Source organism: Sesamum indicum, linkage group LG6, assembly GCF_026168435.1.
Source record: "Sesamum indicum cultivar Baizhima isolate 11 linkage group LG6, ASM2616843v1, whole genome shotgun sequence".
In the NCBI taxonomy this organism is placed as follows: domain Eukaryota; kingdom Viridiplantae; phylum Streptophyta; class Magnoliopsida; order Lamiales; family Pedaliaceae; genus Sesamum; species Sesamum indicum.
The window spans coordinates 20,372,012-20,390,383 of record NC_142662.1 but is presented as its reverse complement, the minus strand read 5'-3'; the positions used below and the strand labels follow the sequence as shown (position 1 = coordinate 20,390,383).

The 18,372-nt window shown below is 35.0% G+C and overlaps 1 protein-coding gene across 3 annotated transcripts; it reads left to right on the top strand.

Moving 5' to 3' along the window:
- The first annotated feature begins 5,853 nt into the window (after positions 1-5,853).
- Positions 5,854-16,856, top strand: LOC105164008 (uncharacterized). Of its 3 annotated transcripts, none has more exons than XM_011082549.3 (10): positions 6,148-6,287; positions 8,751-8,982; positions 9,245-9,449; positions 9,533-9,623; positions 10,404-10,549; positions 10,993-11,236; positions 12,879-12,983; positions 13,080-13,262; positions 14,584-14,785; positions 16,015-16,856. In XM_011082549.3, exons 2-10 carry the CDS (start codon positions 8,958-8,960, stop codon positions 16,506-16,508), a joined length of 1,695 nt encoding a protein of 564 aa, XP_011080851.1. In that variant the 5' UTR covers positions 6,148-6,287; positions 8,751-8,957; the 3' UTR covers positions 16,509-16,856. The 3 variants fall into 3 exon arrangements, with proteins under 3 accessions (XP_011080849.1, XP_011080851.1, XP_011080850.1); XM_011082548.3 differs by having other exon boundaries at positions 8,746-8,982; XM_011082547.3 differs by lacking the exon at positions 8,751-8,982 and having other exon boundaries at positions 5,854-6,287.
- The last annotated feature ends 1,516 nt before the right edge of the window (positions 16,857-18,372 follow it).

Below are 18,372 nucleotides of genomic sequence, written 5' to 3'. Positions count from 1 at the left end.
TACGAGGTTGACCCATTTGTCTGATCTATAGTTAATTTATAAGGGGAGACTTAGGTGAAAACAAAGTCAAGAATTGAAAGAAACCCTCATTTAATTCCACAAGATTTTGTATACCCTATTCATAAATTTAAGACAATATCGTACGTAGTTAATTAGATTGTGATGTTTTGTGATTTGCAAGATTTTGATCCTTTTCTGTATTGTTTATTTATTCTACGCGTCTTTTTGTGTATTAATAAAGAATTTGAGAAAGTATTAATAAAGGGCGGATTGGAATTTATATTTTGGACCCTTTTGTATTTTTTATATTTTATTTAACATATATGTGTTATGATGTATAAAGATTACGTTATTGATTATTTTATTTAAAAAAATTAATAGACATGATGATTATATATTAATTAGAATAAAAAATATAATATGATTTGAAATAAAAAAATTCGATCTCAATAAATGGGACCTATATGATAAATGAGAATAGCACTAGAAAAAATATGATTTTTTTCTACGATTAATCGCTATAGCTAAATGAAACAAATCATGATAGTACATATTAATCACAGTTTAGCAATGATCATTATAGTTGTTTTTGCAAGTGTGACCAAAACATTAGCCATGGTCAAAATCATGGCAAATATATTGACTATGACTTAAATCCATAGCGAATATTAATTAAACGTGGTAAATATTTAAGTTTTTATTTTGGTTTTGTTTAACTGTGATTAATAATAATAATTTATACTTTGGTATCTATTTTTTTTTTGTGTGTGTGTCAACCATCTTAATTTTATAAAATTTTGCACCGTGTCATTTATAACTTTTTTCAATCAATTTTTTGTTGAAAAAACATTACATGCAGTGCACATATAAATATTTAAAGCTTATGTAATGTGATATTTTTCACATATGCACAACATGCGATTTTTTTCCGCCAAAAAATCAACAGAAAGACACTCATATATGAAAAAGTATAAATTTTATAAAATTGAAATGATAAGTTGACACACAAAAAAAAGATATTAACAAAATATAAAGAATGGTATAATTAGATGGAAAAATATAATTTAACCTTCAAAATTATAATTACAATAAATACAATTTCACCTTAAGAATGCAGTTACCACAATGTCATGGCCCAATAAATTTGAAATTATGAGTTTTTTTTCCATTGAATATGTCATTTTTCTCTCCTTTTATATGAATTTATTTATTTATTTATAATTATATTGATATATTGCATTAGTGCATTACTCAAATTAAGTAATATATTGATGTAATGTAATTAGCGTTTGTTTATTAATACTGTTTTTGGGCTCTGTATTATTGTCGTAGTGGGTGAGAGGGTTGAAACTGAAAGCAATGTATTGTCCAATCTTTCTTATATTACTCCTTCTGCTAAACGCAACTGTTAGTGACAGGAAAACTGAAATGGACAGGCCAACAAGAAACCAATTAGGGAATACGGAAAGCGATTTTAATTAGTTTCCTTCGTTTAGAATAAGTAGAAAGATTCAGACTTTGCTTTTATAGTGGCGTCATTTTAAATTCCGTTTGACAGAAACATTGGGTTTTTTCTTTTTCTATTTTTGGATTGGTTACACTTTTTTCCTCAATTATTGTTGAGGTAGCATTTATTCCTCCTAATAAATAGATATAAGACTTGCTCTCTTTAAGTTGATTGGTAGGATAAAATTGCCCCTTATGTTTTGAATAACTATACTTAATATGTTTTAGTATTTTTCATATTAAATTATCATCAAATTATTATTTAATTGGAAGGAATTTTGAATTAGTGTAGAATTTAAATTAAAAGTAAGTATTAAGTGTAAGAATGGGTAATCAGGATACCAATTGGATTGACTGTTTTCTATTCATCAATCTTTATCAAAATAATATTGTAATGATGAATATAGTAAGAGTTCATCGAAGTGGCATTAGTGTTTGTTGTGCTTACTACATATATTGAATAGTATTTCAATATCACAACAAAATGCCCACAAAATGAAAAGTTAAACCCGTGGAGTTGGATTGTGCATAAGTTTGGCAGCTACGAAACCAGCTTCTAAGAGTTGGTCTAAAACATTCCATGTTGAGGACCTCGAGATGGGGCATCCGGAATCCTATAGAAACTTGCACTAACCAATACAGTCGTGATTCTGTTGAATGGATGACCAAAAGCCAATTAGATTGATTGTTTGTCATTCACCAATCTTTAACAAATAATATTATATTGATGAATACGGTAAGAGTTCATCAAGTTGGTAGTGTGTTTCGTTGTGCTTACTACTGATATTGAATGGGGTTTCAATGTTACAACGAAATGCCTACAGACCAAAAGATTAAACCTGTGGAGTTAGGCTACGCATAGATTTGGCAGCCATGAAACAAACTGTTGGGGGTCAGTTTAATATGTTCCAAGTTGAGGACCTCGAGACATGACAAAGGTCTTATAGAGACTTGTAATAAGTATTGCAACCGTAGTTTGTTGGCAGGAGACATAGGTCGTTTGTGTAATTTTAATGGGTTAGTTGACAAGGTAGTCGACTAACTACACTTACTAGCGGGAATCGTCGTATGGAAGCCTCTTAAGGCTTGGTCGGTATGATTAGGATTTCCGATTTGGATAGTACGAGATTAGTCATTGGACTTAAGCAATTATGGTAGTCACGTGCATAGAAAGATTGTATCTTGGATCTGGCGATCGGTGACTGTGACGCAAGACATGGTGATCATAAGCTTTGTGCAATGCAGTCGGGATATGTAGCGAGGACGGTGGATTTCAACAGAGGATCTGTGTATATGACAGAGAGATCTCCTATGTACTCTAAGTTGGTTTAGACTCTTCAAGTTTATTGCCATAGCGATTGATCGAGTTGGAAGCGATTTTCTACGACGATCAGTAGAGTAAACGCATCTCGAGTTTCAAACATAGTTGTCTAGTCAAGGATGGGAACCAAGACCCAATTTTATGTCCTAGACTAAGGTTGGGAGACGGTTGACAGTAGGACTGTACTTGTATGGACTCAGAGCATAATTGTTCACGCCAATATTCACCTAGTCTCTAGTGCCATGGACCGTTGTTAGACAGCCACCCATGGTAACGGGCATTTCTGGTTATAGGATAATAAAAAATAATCAATTGAATTAGATTTAATTAATTGTATTGGTCACACACACCCAAGTCTAGCTGAGGGTGAACCTAAAGTGTCACATACAAATCATTGTGAAGGTGATGAAATTAATTTAGAATTAATTCTAGAAGAAATAAATTAATTTAATTGGACTAAATTAATTCATGGAGAAAATAAATGATTGGATCATTTATTTAGAATAATCCATTGGATGGATAACCTAAGAATTTATTGATAGGATTAATTAAATTTTGGGCTTAACCATTTTTGGAATGTTTGAGCAAATTAATTTATGGATTGTGATGCGTGCGAAATTAGTACAGGTCCAATGAGCTTGGACTTTGATATTGGAGACGCATTTCTCTATAATCTGATCTAGGAAACCTATTCCTAATCAATCAACAACTTTGGCCAAAGACTTTTAGAGTCTAAACCATCTCAAAGCGCATAAGAGAACTTTCCATCATATGCTGATAGGGGACAGATCCTCTCTTGGAATCCACCATCCTCGCTACATACTCCGACTGCACTGGATAAGGCTTATGATGGTTATGCGTTAAGACGCAGTCACCGCTTGCCATATCCAAGACATAATCTTCGTATGCACATGGCTGTCATGATTTCTCAAGTTCGAGGACTAATCTTGTACTATCAGAATCGAAAATCCCAGTCATACCGACCAAGCATAAGAGGATTCCATATGACGATTTCCATGAGTTAGTTCAGTCAGTCGACTACCTTGCCAACTGATCCACTAAAACTATACAAACGACCTACATTTCCTGCCGACTAAACACGGCTGCAGTATTTAGTGAAAGTCTCTATAGGATCCTCAATGTCCTATCTCGAGGTTCTTAACTCAAAACATTTCGAACGAACCCTCAAAAGTTGGTTTCATAGCAACCAAACCTATGCACAATCCAATTCTATAAGTTTAACCTTTTCGATCTGTGGGCATTTCGTTGTGACATTAAAAACCCCGTACAATGTACAATATCAATGTAAGCACAATGAAATACACTGCCAACTTGATGAATTCTTATTGTATTCATTGATCCAATATTATTCGATAAAGAATAGCGGACGACGAACAACCAATCTAATTGACTTTTGGTCACCCATTCCAACAATCTCCCACTTGACTATTAAGCCGATTACCCATGTCACTCAGAGCATTTTGAGCATGAGCAATCTACAACACCGGCTCAGTATCATGGGTCTGCTTTATTTTCTACTAGAGCTACACGGTCCAATCGTATATATCCTTCACCATCACTATGATGAGATCTCGGCTTAAAAGCTTTTGCCTTAGTCTTGTCGTTTGCCTCCAAAGCTACAATTGGCTCAGTCGTGCTAGGCACCACATCTATCCAGTGAACGCGATTTTTTGATCCAAACCACTTTCCAAGACCAACCTGTGAAAGTCATCCCACATTTGACTTTAGGATGGGAGATCATTTTGAAATCCTTTCAAACTACCTTAGTTGCCATCAAGTTCTGACGTGCTTATACTTTGAGGACTTATATATTATTCACATGAATCTGGAAGCTAGTATCGCTTTAGCTTTCCAGAATCAACTGTCTACAAATTGCGTACTACGAACACTTCTTTAATTCTTATTCAGGTATTAAAGATTGTTCTTGATGATCGTTTACTGCTTCGTTAGTTTATTCCCTGTATACATTATGTCATGCCCATAACATACACAACATGAGGCCCAACACACTGAACCAACACTTACATGCTGCCTGCAACAAAGATGTAGGGGATGTCCTAGACATTCGAGCCTTCTCATCAGTTAGACGCAAATGAGTCTTGAACAGTTTAAACTTTCTCATCAGTCAACCATGACTGAGTATCGAACAACTTGAGCTTTCTTATCAGTCTCCCGTAGCTGATTTTTGAACAGCTCATCCTTATAGGAATCTAATTCCTTTTTTGGAGAATTCTGTGAACAATTTTATTTGTGTCATAGTGTTTCCAAAACATCTTAACCTCATTCTAAATGAGTAAGATATTATACATTAAACACATTTGGAACTCAACCCAACTCTCATTGACCTTGGGCTCATTTTATCAAATCATAGCCAATATGATCTTTGACAAATCGAATATTCTAGTTATGTGAAGTCTCAAACCCAATTTGAATTTCATAATGAATCCTAGGCTCCAAGTCATTGATATAGGATTAAAGATGGTTGCTATGGTGGCTGAGGTTGTATAGAATGGTTAGTGGGTGTGGCCTACTAATTTCAGCAGCCTATAGATTTTTATTCGCGTTAGCAGTTTATCATATTTAGGTTGAATGTAACCTTAGATGATTTCGAAGATCCACTCGACCGAAAGAGGTGGTAGCACAACTTGTGTTTGATCAAATTAGGGATAAAATACTGAGTGAGGATTAAATAGGATGTAAAAATGAATGATTATTAATTCTATCTTGCATTATATGATGTTTGGTTTGAGGTGTTGCATGTGGGATATCTCATTTGATAATATAATACAGCGTTTGGTTGAAAGAATTATAATATATAATTAAATAAAAAAAGATTATAAAGAGTATCTATTTTTAAAGTATTTATATTTTTATATTGTAGCTTGTGAATGATTTAAAAATCACTAAATTATTTATTGAAATACAATTGCTTAAAATAAAATTAATTTGTGAAATATTTTCTCTTTTTGCCTATATTTATATAAAGCCGAATTGAATCAATTAGGTTGAAGCAATGTGGAGCCCTTTCTCCTAGAGAATGCACAACCATTTTCCCCAATCATGGCCCAGAGGGTTTATGCTCGTCCCATTTTGCCCAAAATCCATTGCCATTTAAGATTAGCTCGTCTCTTGATCAACCCTCAACATATGGAAATGAATTAAATTCTTCAAGGAATCATCATTCTCGTCTTCCATTTCAGTTTCCTGATTTTGTTAGCTAAATCCCCTTTTTGGTTGAATTTCAAACCTCATACAATAACTCTGTTGGAAACGAGCGAATCTGAAGCCATGAACTGTATCTACAAAGACTCAAGTGCGCCCATCGAGGCCAGAATTCAAGACCTCCTCTCTCGGATGACCCTTCAAGAGAAAATCGGACAAATGACCCAGATTGAGCGCAGCGTCGCCACCCCTTCCGCCATTAAAGACCTCTGCGTAGGTCAGTCGAAAATAACAATATCGCTATTTTCTGTGTGACGGACTTTAACAAGATGCTTGTCGCTTCCCTTTTGCTTGGCACTATGATTTGAATTCTTGTTATTTTTGCTTTCATTTTCTTGCTCAAATTGTGGGAGTATGTGATCAGTGCTGCTTTTAGGGGAGAATTGTCAACATAGCGGGTGTCCCAACTTTTTGGTACTACAGTTATGAACAATACAATTTTATTCTCATAGATCAAGTTTTAAATACGAGTTGGAAGTGAAGTGAACCTGATTGTTAACTCCTCAGTTTTGATGAGAAAAATATGGAGAATTGCATATCTAGTCCCAGCACCTAGCTATCAACTCTTGAGTTCTGATGAGGAAATTGAGGAGAATTGTATTCTTAGTTCCATTATACACGGCCTGTTTTACTTTTGCTACCATACTTCTAAAAGATGCAATTTTAGTTCCAAAAATCAAGTTTTAGTTGCAAGTTCAGTACCACAGTTAGTTTTGGATGTGAAAGATCTTGTGTGCTTCAAGTGTCTGTTAACTTAGCTTTGGTGTGATTTTTACATACCTACATTGCAACTCCTGAAAGAAAAAAGAAAAAAGACAAAAAGAACAGTTAGGTTGACTTTGTAATTGTTAAACAGAAGGCCCTTAAACTTTGAAATTGTCTGTTTTCGTCTGTTTATGTTTTGTTTCCGTTTATGAGAACACTCCCGAATTTCTCAAACAAACTGCATAATAGTCACTTATAAAAGTAATTACATATTTTACTCTAAGTAATGGAACAATCAATCATCATGTCTCTTCTATAAAGATATCTCGTCTTCTCTTTGATAAAAAATTTTCATAAATGCATATGCTCTGCGAATTATCGATGAAGTTTCATTATTTTGTCCATGAAAGTTGCATGTCTAAGCTTTCCTTTTTCCCTTCCCAATCATTACGTCTCTTCCACAAAAATCACTTCTGCCACAAAGTTTTGATACATCTGGAATGCTATGTGTTTAGATAATTGTAAAGTTTCATCACTTCATCCAGTAAGTTGGATGTCTAAAATCCCCTCGTCTTCCCTATCAAATCTTGAAGGAGACAGGAAAGGGAAAAAGGATCCTTTTGATTTACTATTGTCAGTCTTGAAAACATATTAAATGTTTTGAGTTCATCATGTGTTAGAATTATAGGAGCTTTGGAATGTGGGCACTCTATTGGAAATAATTGGCTTCCAAAAGAGGACTGTTGTCCTTAATGGTCATGTTCAATTTGAATGATATGTTTGGATGTTTATATTTTGGTTAACCAAATGACTTTTTTTTTGCATTGATGAAGGCCCATATTTGGAGATGACCTACTAAGAAGTAGCAAAAATGTTGGATATAAAATTCAGCCTAAGAGTGATATAATAATCAAGGCAGATTTGCTAACATTTTATTTTGTTTTAAGGTCCGGCTTCTCACTTAATCGCTAATTTGATATAAAACTATGATTGATGAATTCTTTAAAGAATTTTCGAGCAAGGATAATTTGGGAAAATATTTATAATTATCTTATATAGTCAAGTTCCAAGCATATCATGAATATAACCCTACCGTGGATTTATGTATCTTAAGCCATTTTACTGAACATGATTAGGCAATGACTAACTAATCAAATAAACTTTGTATTATCCTTCCAAATAATTAGTTGAACCTTTATCACATCAAACAAAGTGAACATAATCGATGTCTGTTGACAACCTATGGTAGTACCAGAGTTTGCTTACGCCAAAATGCATTTCTAATTGTTCTTTTAGTCAGGACACATCTTATAACTTTTGCTAAATTTGGAAAGTAAAATGTCATGTGACATTAGTTTGCAACCAAAAGTATGAGTTAGTAGTCACGTGTAGAATGACTTTTCCTATCAAAATCTAATCATAGTATTCGATTTACAGCTAAAACATGATTTATGAACTAAAACTGCACTTTTTTTAAGGAGTGCAAGGAGTAAACACCAGCCAGGGCTTTCTTTTTCTTTTATATAATATATATTATTCCGGTGAAGTTGCACTTTTAGTCCTATGAGTTTATAGGTTTTACACATTCAGTCCTCTAACATTGCATGTGACACATTTAGTTATGAATCTTTCTTATTTCAACACTTTTGGTCCTGTAGCCAAATTAATGACCATTTTGTCCTTTTGATGCAAAATGCTTCATAGTTTCCCAATATGTTTCCGAAATAGGATTAAGCCTCCATAAATTCATACATTGTTTTGACTGCTTTGCCACCGTGTATTGCAAGTCCTCGATTGACGTCCAATTACTACCAGTAACTTATTAAGATTGATGTGTGCAAAGCATAATATTAACCGCCTGAGGCCTTTTTCGGGTTTTTATCTTCCTAGTATGCTTAGTGTTTTTGTTTTGGGATGGGAACATGTGCTTTGTGATATATATCCTATGAATGATGCATGCTTCTTTTTAGTGTAGAAGAATGAGGAAATAGGTTCCTGGGGATGGAAAATTGATGAAATAAAGAAAGAGATTCTGAAGACTAGATGAAAAGATTTTCAGGAGACAAAGACAATGAATTAGTTGGAGAGAGAAGTGGAAAAAGAGTATGTGGATCAGCAATGGATGGAAGCACAGAAAGTCAGAAGTTAGTGAAAATTCACTAGAAAAACTATACGACGGAGTATGCCAACGACAAATGATTTCAATGGTGCAATATGCTTTACTTGGAATTTAAGGATGTTTCAATCATGCGTACTTTTAGGATGTAAAAATGCCAATTTCCCGTTCATTCGTTATTTCTGCTGCTATTTTCTGTGAAGGAATTCAAGTTTTGGAACTATGAGGTTGAATTCAAGTCAAGTCTGCTACTACAAATTCGAATTATTTTCCATCATTTCCAAATCTCAAGGTTGAATTTTTTGGTAATGCATTATTTACTTTGATGCATTTTGTTCTTTGGATGGGTGCAGGCAGTATACTAAGTGTTGGTGGAAGTGGGCCATTTGAGAATGCAAAATCTTCGGATTGGGCAGCCATGGTAGATAGTTTCCAGAAGGCTGCACTGGAGTCTCGGCTCGGAATTCCGTTGCTGTATGGTATTGATGCCGTGCATGGTAATAACAATGTGTATGGTGCTACCATTTTTCCTCACAACATAGGCCTCGGAGCCACCAGGTTGATTGTTATTAAATGCCTGAAGTACCATATATTTTTTAATGCTGGCTACTTGGTATAAGCAATGAATTTGACTCTTTTAGAGATGTTGACTTGATTCGGAGGATTGGTGCTGCCACTGCTCTTGAAGTTAGGGCAAGCGGGATTCATTATACTTTTGCTCCGTGTGTTGCTGTAAGTTTCTTTAGCTTCATAGTTTTATTGTGCCCTATACTTTTCTGCTCTCTGTAATACTTCTAGTTTGTTAATAAACACATTGGTGTCAATTTAGTGCTTCATAGTTTCCACTTGTAATGTTAAACAATATATTTTCAAGAAGGAAAATAAATTATGTAATTTAAATACTTCATAGCTTCCACCTTGAATAGTATTGATGCCTGATTTATATTCCTACATTTGAATAGCAATGCTCCATCTAATTGATAATTTAACTGAACAAGCCTAAAAAGGAAAAGACAATCAGTGAAAAACTTGTTTCTTACAGTATAAGCACTAACATATGAGTAATTAATCTATTCAAGCTTTTCTCATTTTTTATTTCTGAAGCTACAAACATATGAGTAACAGTATAAGCACTAACATAAGAGTAATTAATCTATTCAAGCTTTTCTCATTTTTTATTTCTGAAGCTATAAAGGAAAGATACACTTTTAGTTGGTCAAATCCAAGATCCACACTGCAATACTCAAAATTGGTTTACATTTCTGGCTATCTGGTATCCCCATTGAAATGGAAATATGGGACTTGCAATAAGATTCTAAAATTTTAGTGAGTGGAAAATTTGAACTTATGATCTTGGATACTGAAAATTTTGTTTGCTGTGTAGATGACGAACCCGTGCCATGGCCTTATTTATTGTAATTGTTCCTGTCATTTCCGCGTTTTCTTTTATCTCATTTATCTTTATGTCTTATCATCCTTCGACATGGTTATTAATTAAGATGACGCTAATAGGTGTGTAGAGATCCCAGATGGGGAAGATCCTATGAGAGTTTTGGTGAAGACCCTGAGATTGTTAAGATGATGACCTCAATGATCTCTGGGTTGCAAGGACAACCACCCCAAGGACACCCGAGCGGTTACCCATTTCTTGCTGCAAGGTAGAAAGCACTAGTTGATGCACCTTCAAAGAACATGGTGTCGTAAATAGATCTCATGATTTCAAACTTTTTTTACATTTTTCAAATTATGAAATTAGTCCAGTTGTATCATCAGCAGCTTCATTGTTTTATAAGAAAATGTAAGCGAGGAAAAGAAACAAATTTCCTTAAATTGTGGTGTTGGATTTTCATAGATTGTCTTTCTTCTTCTGCTGTCTCGACATAGTACTATATCAAGAGTGCATAGTTTGCTTATACATTTCTGAGAGCGTATAAATAAAACCTGGACATTGTTTGGTCCTTTTTAAATTCTCCTCTTTCAATTTGATTTATAACTCCTTGAATTCCCTTTACCTGGATGTGTGTCATCCTTGAAACTCTTTTTGGCATTTAGGATGCGGCCTTTATCTTGTTGCTTGACTGATGAGAATATTCAACTTCAGACAACATGTTGTTGCATGTGCAAAGCATTTTGTAGGAGATGGTGGCACCAGGAATGGTATAAACGAGGGAGATACAATATCATCATATGATGAACTAGAGAAAATTCACATGGCTCCTTACCTTGACTGTATTTCTCAGGGAGTATGTACCATCATGGCATCCTACTCCAGCTGGAACGGGACCAAATTACACAATAGCCATTTTCTTCTTACAGAGATCTTGAAAGATAAGCTTGGATTCAAGGTGAACCTCTGTGGGTTGTAGTGAACATACCATCCTCTGTAATTTCTTTGATTCACAAAAATAGTTGCTTCTTTCTTTCCTGGTATTGGCATTCATCATACTGTTACAATCTGGAACTTGGGGCATGGAGAAATACCTGGTGCATATGAAAAATTTGACAACTACTTTGATCTTTCTAAATTTTTAGCTACCATGTTCTTAATATATTATGTTAAACTTACCCTGCATAAAATGGATTCAGCTGATGAAAGCACCAGGTGGTCTAAGTCGCATCAGTGGACATGCAAATATGCAATAGACACATTCATGAGAAATTCATACCGAGATGCAATGAACCCTCAGAGTAGTATACTGTTGGACCTTAGTATGCAGACTCTTTTCCAAACCAATAACAGTAACCCTATCTTTCAGAAAGAGTCATGCACCCCAGAAGCTCTGGCACATGGATCCACACAATGATGCACTTTTTGAGTGTATGCATTAGTCCATCCCAAATATGTGATTTTTCATATGTGAAAAATGCTCACTTTGGCGAATAAGATGTATTTTGTGGGTTGTAAGTGGACTTATACTGATTGATTTGGTAAGTAGTTACTTAAGTGCATTTAGATTTTTCCTTCAAGCCAGATGGTTTAACAAAAAAAGTTTGGTTTCTGCTTTGGTATTCCTAGGCCCCATCAAGTGCATCAAGGAGATGTAAGTGTGAATGTGTGATCAAGGTGCCTTTCTGATATTTGGATGGCTAAGAAGCCGAGGCCATAGTTGAGCTATTTTAACAACTGGGACAGCAATTAAAATGTTGACATGAATTCAAATTAATTTAACCCCTGATTGTCCCAATCAACTCTGCCACTTGGCGTTTGTGCCCTATTTGCGTGAGATCCCTTGTTGAACAAAAAGAAAAAGGTAAGAACAGAAGGGGAATTATGGATGGATTAGAAATGGTTGGCAGGGGCTACATGGTCACTGGTGATTGAAACAAGTAATGATAGTAACTTGGGATTGAAAAAGCTTCTGTTCTAGGGGTTGTTTGCATGGCCTGTGGAGGTGCTAGTCTTCTGCCATTGTTAACCATGTTTTCATTAACCTTACTTAACTACAACTGCATCAAAAATTATAAACCATGCTAATCTGACGGGTCACTTTTCCAAAGACTCCAAACATAAGCCTGATGACTGGCAGTAACTGTAGATTTCATCCAATTTCTATTATTCCTTTTCACCTACTCGTTTTAAAGCCATGTTATGGATCTTCCCAGGTTGTTCTTCATGGAGAGGATTACAACCTACATGTTGGGGCCTAATTCGGATTGAAGGGCTCAAATTACTGTCTCGGTCCATCACTCCATATAACCTCAGAGCTCTATGATTAGTGAATCATTTATTATACAATTCAAAACTTTTCACATAATTTTAGGAGCGGAATGATAGGGAAAAAACTGGGATTTTAACTTTTGCAATCGCGAAAACAGACCAATCCTATATGACCAGTAATGAGACAAAGCTTCCTAGTTTATTCCTTAGTCATGTGATTTTGAATACCATGGTTATTGTGCATCTTTATGCAGTTTAAGAATTGAAATAGACACTATCAAAGTGATTGAACCCTGACAGATGCTGAATATCATGATATTTTGTTACAGGGGATTATCATTTCTGACTCGGAAGGCCTTGACAGGCTTTCTAATCCTCATGGATCTAATTACCAGCAGAGTGTTCTATCAGCTATCAGTGCGGGTATCGATATGGTAAAGTATCACTGGTTTTTCTCTTTTTCTTATTTTTTCAGTTTCAAGCTTGCATATAATGAGAAGTAATTGCTATTTTCTTTTCTGTTGCACCAGGTGATGGTACCTTTCCGATTTGAATTATTTCTAAAAGATTTGATGCATTTAGTAGAGTCGGGAAAAGTACCAATGACCAGAATTGATGATGCAGTTGAAAGAATTCTGAGAGTAAAGTTTGTATCTGGCCTCTTTGAACATCCCCTGAGCGATGGATCATTGTTGGCTACGGTTAATTGTGAGGTGAGCCTTTTTTGGTGTGAGTACGCATGCTTTTGCTGCAATATCAAATTATAATTTATCTTCTTCAATATAAGGACCTTCTGTAAGGTTTGTCCAATTATAATTTATCTTCTTCAAAAGACTTTTATATTACAAATAGTTCTTCTGTGGTTTATCCAGTAAAAATCATGAAATACAATGTTTAATGTCCAAAGTCAAACTCAGGTAGGTGACACTATACTTGGATTACATCGAAGCTTGGACGATTATTATCCACTCCTCGCTTGCTAAGATCATGCTAGCTGTCAGGCTTAAAAATTCAAGTTAGCCTTAAAAATATAGTTCTTGACGTGGGAGTCAACTGATTGTCCATGTGATGGCTAAAACAGTATTGTAGTGGTCTCTAATTTAAAAACAGACAAAATTAGCTGTTAGCAAATTGAACACAAGAAATGTTTCTAACTATTTTTCTCTAAATTCCAATACTTTTTGATTAAAATAACTCTGAATGCTTATTTGCTTTGTAGCATATTATATCATAATTTTGTCATTAGTTAATGTCCAAAGAAGCTACTGTAAATTAGATAAGTAACAAGGTGATTGGTGTATATTTGGACAATCCTTAGGGAGTTCTTCAAAAGTGGGATGAAAACTAATGGCTTAAAACTTGTCAGTGTTACAAAAAGATGATATTGATGGTGAAGTTGGGTTTTCAGTAGAACTTTGGCGAACATTGAGTTTTTCTACAACCACTGGTAGTTGGGGTTGTAATCAACAGAACAAAGAGCATTAGGGATGTAGATGTGACTTCAGAAACTAGAGGGAGTCTACCTGTATTTTGACTAAACCTCTTATTATGTTGTTTTTGCTGTATTGAAAATTTCTATCTAGGATTAACTCAGGTGAATCATTAGTGACTTTCTGGCTGAGTCATACAACAAGCATGAAACTTATGATGGCAGAGTTAGAAGAATTGCTAAATAAAGCTATTAAAACTGGACAACTTGCAAGAAATTTAATTGGACTTACTCAGGTGAAATGAAGATAAAATAATCACTTCAAGTATCTCCCTGAGCCCCACTTCCTCCCTGTCACCTTGCTCCTTTTGCCCGTCTGTTGTATTGCGGTTTATTAGTTTGTGCTTTCAGAATTTGGAGTGTCAATCAAACTGATCTTGATGTATCCTATATGTTTCCACTCATTGTCTTTGTAGATCAGTTCTAATTGGTCTATGGACCAACTACTGTTGACAGTCAGTTACACCCATTAAGAAGCATAGTAGAAAAGAAATGCAATAATTATCCCATGACAATGACTCCTAATGTTTGAATTTTTGTGTCAGCTACATAAGAAATTAGCACGTGAAGCAGTTAGAAAGTCCTTAGTTCTGTTGAAGAATGGGAAGGACCCAAAGAGGCCTTTTCTTCCACTGGACCGGAGTGCTAAAAGAATTCTTGTGGTTGGAAGGCATGCCGATGATCTCGGATATCAATGTGGTGGATGGACAATGACTTGGGAAGGGAAAGGTGGCAGAATAACCACTGGTAGTTTCCTCTTGCAACTTAGCTAACTTGTAATGTGTGTTAAAGAACCAATATCACATATGGTAAAGATCTAAACAGGATCAGCCAGAAACATGTTCCTGGGCTTCACATTTATCATTTGTATCATGTTCATTTTCAGAGCAATAGTTTTCTTTGATTAATCTGTTTTGAGTTATTGCATGAATTTCCCGTCATTATGTTAGTCATGCCAACACATGCTTTTTTCTTTTTGCCATTATGTTGATTCATATTAGAGCATTTTCTTTGGCAAATGCAAAGCAGTAATTAATTTCCATTTGCCACAATGTTCTCCCCGGCCCCACCCTCAAACATGTGTGCATGTGTGTGTGCTTGATTAGGAACCATGTCTGTTTTCTAAAGTAGTGTTTATTAAAAAGGTTTGAGGAAAAGGGGCTGGTGAGAAATGTGATAGTGATTATTATTTCTCAATTACTATCTCTAAGTTTTTCTATTGGATGTTAACATTTCTTATTCATTGGCATCTCTACTTCTACATTAAAACTCTACCTTCATGTTTTCATCTGTTGGAGTAATTCTGATCTTTCGCTTGATATTTGAACTTATTGCAGACATTTCCATCACATCTTCTCTATGATTAATTTTCGTTCAGCTAAAGTGTATTTTCTGAACAATAGAGTTGTAGAGTACATAAAAATAAAGCTGCTTGAAGTATTATTGTTACTTAAGTGCTCCCTGAGCTGGTGTATTTTAGAGCTATTAGTGCAAACTTCACCATATCTCAGACCAAGTTATTTTATGAACTACACTAACAGTCTTCTTTATGTTCTGAAACTAAGTGAAATCTCATCTACCTCACCCATTATTTTGTGGAATTCTTGCCATATTTCCAAACGTTAACCTTCACAAATTTATGTTACTCAATCTCGATCTCAAGGTTTCTCTTTCTGGTTTTCTTCATAATGAGAAATGCCATACTTCATCAATGCAGTTTAGAGATCTTTAATGCCAGAAGCCATTTGGCATTTCGACATGAGTAATTATGTATTCCACTCATCCATATTTGTAGATAAAGTATTTATTTGAAGTCTCTTCATCAACTGAGCTTAAAACTTTAGCATAATGTTATTTCAAGAATCCCAATTCTTTTTAGGTGTCTGTGTGCGCGTGTGTGTGGAACAACTATACTCACGAGTCGGTAAATGAGGAATTCAACTCATGATTTAGCATCTTCATGATCACTATGACAGGGACTACCATTTTGGATGCCATTAGAGAAGTGGTTGATGGAAAAACAGAAGTGATATATGAACAAAATCCATCTGCAAGCACCTTGGCAGGAAAAGATTGTTCTTTCGCCATCGTTGTTGTGGGCGAAGGTCCATATGTGGAGTTTGGAGGTGACAGCACAGAGCTCAAGATTCACTTCAATGGAGCTGAACTAATAAATGTGGTTGCTGATAAATTCCCAACACTGGCAATCTTGATATCTGGGAGGCCTTTGGCTTTAGAGCAGCAGCTTTTGGATAAAATGGAAGGTCTGGTTGCTGCATGGCTGCCAGGCAGTGAAGGGGGAGGAGTCGTGGATGTTATCTTTGGCGATCATGACTTCCAAGGACGACTTCCAGTCACCTGGTTTAAGAATGTTGAACAACTCCCAATGCATGCTGAAGACAACTCGTATGATCCTCTATTTCCAATTGGTTTTGGCTTAACAAGCAAGAACGAAATTCTCAAGGGCTGACTGGCTCCTGAGCACATTCAAAACTTGTAAGTTTCTTCACCTTATGAAGCAGGAAATGCCCACTTCCGCATTATTCATTCAGCCGTTGCGATGTCTTGCTACAACCTGTTTGAAGTGATTGCCATCATAATGCCGCATCACTTACACATTCGACCCTTAAATTTCTAATGGTGTAAGAAGGTATATGAATGGAGTTAAGTTGAGCTGAATAATACCCTCAGTTTAGATTATTAATGATCTTAATTCTGTGCTTGAGCTCGATTTATTTTTGATAATCATATGAGCTGACATAACTGAATGCTAGATATGTCTGAATAGAGTTCCACATTGCCCAGTTTATTACATCTCCTTTTGTCCTCAGCACAAAACATATCTCATTCAATTTATCCTAATTGTAAAAGTAAATTATTGCAAATTCTGTGCTGCAACTTGTGTGAAGTGATATTGAATGCATTCCTTCATATTTAAGTCTCACTTTTCACTGTTTCCATGAGATGATATGAAGGCATCATTGCATCTTCTGCTTCCTATCCTAGGAAGAACTTTTACAATTTGCTTAAAAGCAGCACCCCCCCTCCGCCCCCCCCAGAACCTTGGTTTATTGTATTCTACTCCCTATAAAAATATTAATGGGTAAAAAATATCTATGAATAGGAAAAAGAGGCAATGCGACCTTTTAGATGTTAGAAGAGTTTTCTATTGCCTTTTATATCAAGGAATCGGCTCACCTAAAAAAAAAATATCTTCTAAATAAAATAATGATGACAATAATGCAAGACGACTCCCTAACTTCAAAAGAAAAGTTTATTACATCCTCTGTTAAGGAATCGGATTGTCTCTTTTTACAAAGATAATTATACTGCACTCTTCTAAATTTTGGTGCAATTATATATAGGTTTTTTATAATTTGAAAAATTATACCAACACGATTGACATTTATTTTTGTCAAATAAACAAATCTATATGTTAGAACAAATTTACAAAATTTGCCGACTTCAACATGAAAATTGAATGGAATTTCATTGATTGACTTTTAATTTATTGTAAATTAAATAATTTTTTTCTAATCAAACTACTTTTATAAAGGTGAATATGTACTTGGTCACATGCATTGCCTATGAAGACGTATAAGGATCATATGGTTAGGAAAAAATTCCGTTTACACTGAAATAAATCAATAATGAATTACTCGAGGGTAAATATGAATTTTTGTTTAATTTTTTTGCTGATATCAACAAATATCGCGAGATTAGACTGACGAATAGATCTACTTATTGGAAACAAAAATTATGAATACCAAATGTAATTTTTCAAACCACAAACTTTTACGTGTAATTACATCAAACCTGAGAAAAAGACGGTACAACTATCCCTTTTCTACATGTTCAAAAAATTTTAGATGTTTTTACCTAATAGAGATTTCCTTCCACAAGGGGAAGTGTTGCATCCGCCACCTCACAAGCCAGAGATGAGTGTTGCACATTACAGTTAAGAGTAAATAAACATGGTCTAATCTAACACATATTTTGATTCATATAGAAAGAGGAATCAGAATATAATCTAAGAATAGAGATAAAACCAATTGGAGAACCGAAAGTTAGAGATGTTAGTACTATTTATGTGGTTGGAAGTGGTTAAGGAGTATATGAAAATTGGAATAAAGTGGAGAAAAGGGTTCTTTCTCCTTCAACTTGCTCAAATGCTGCTGCCTTTTTCCGTAAAGATGGAGGCTGATTTTGTCATTTCATGGGACAACTGATTATGCCTATTGTGTTATGCTGTTTTTCCCCACTCTATTTGCCTTCAATTCTTGGATTATACACTAAATCTGAATATACCATGTTACACAAACTTGAATCTTAGG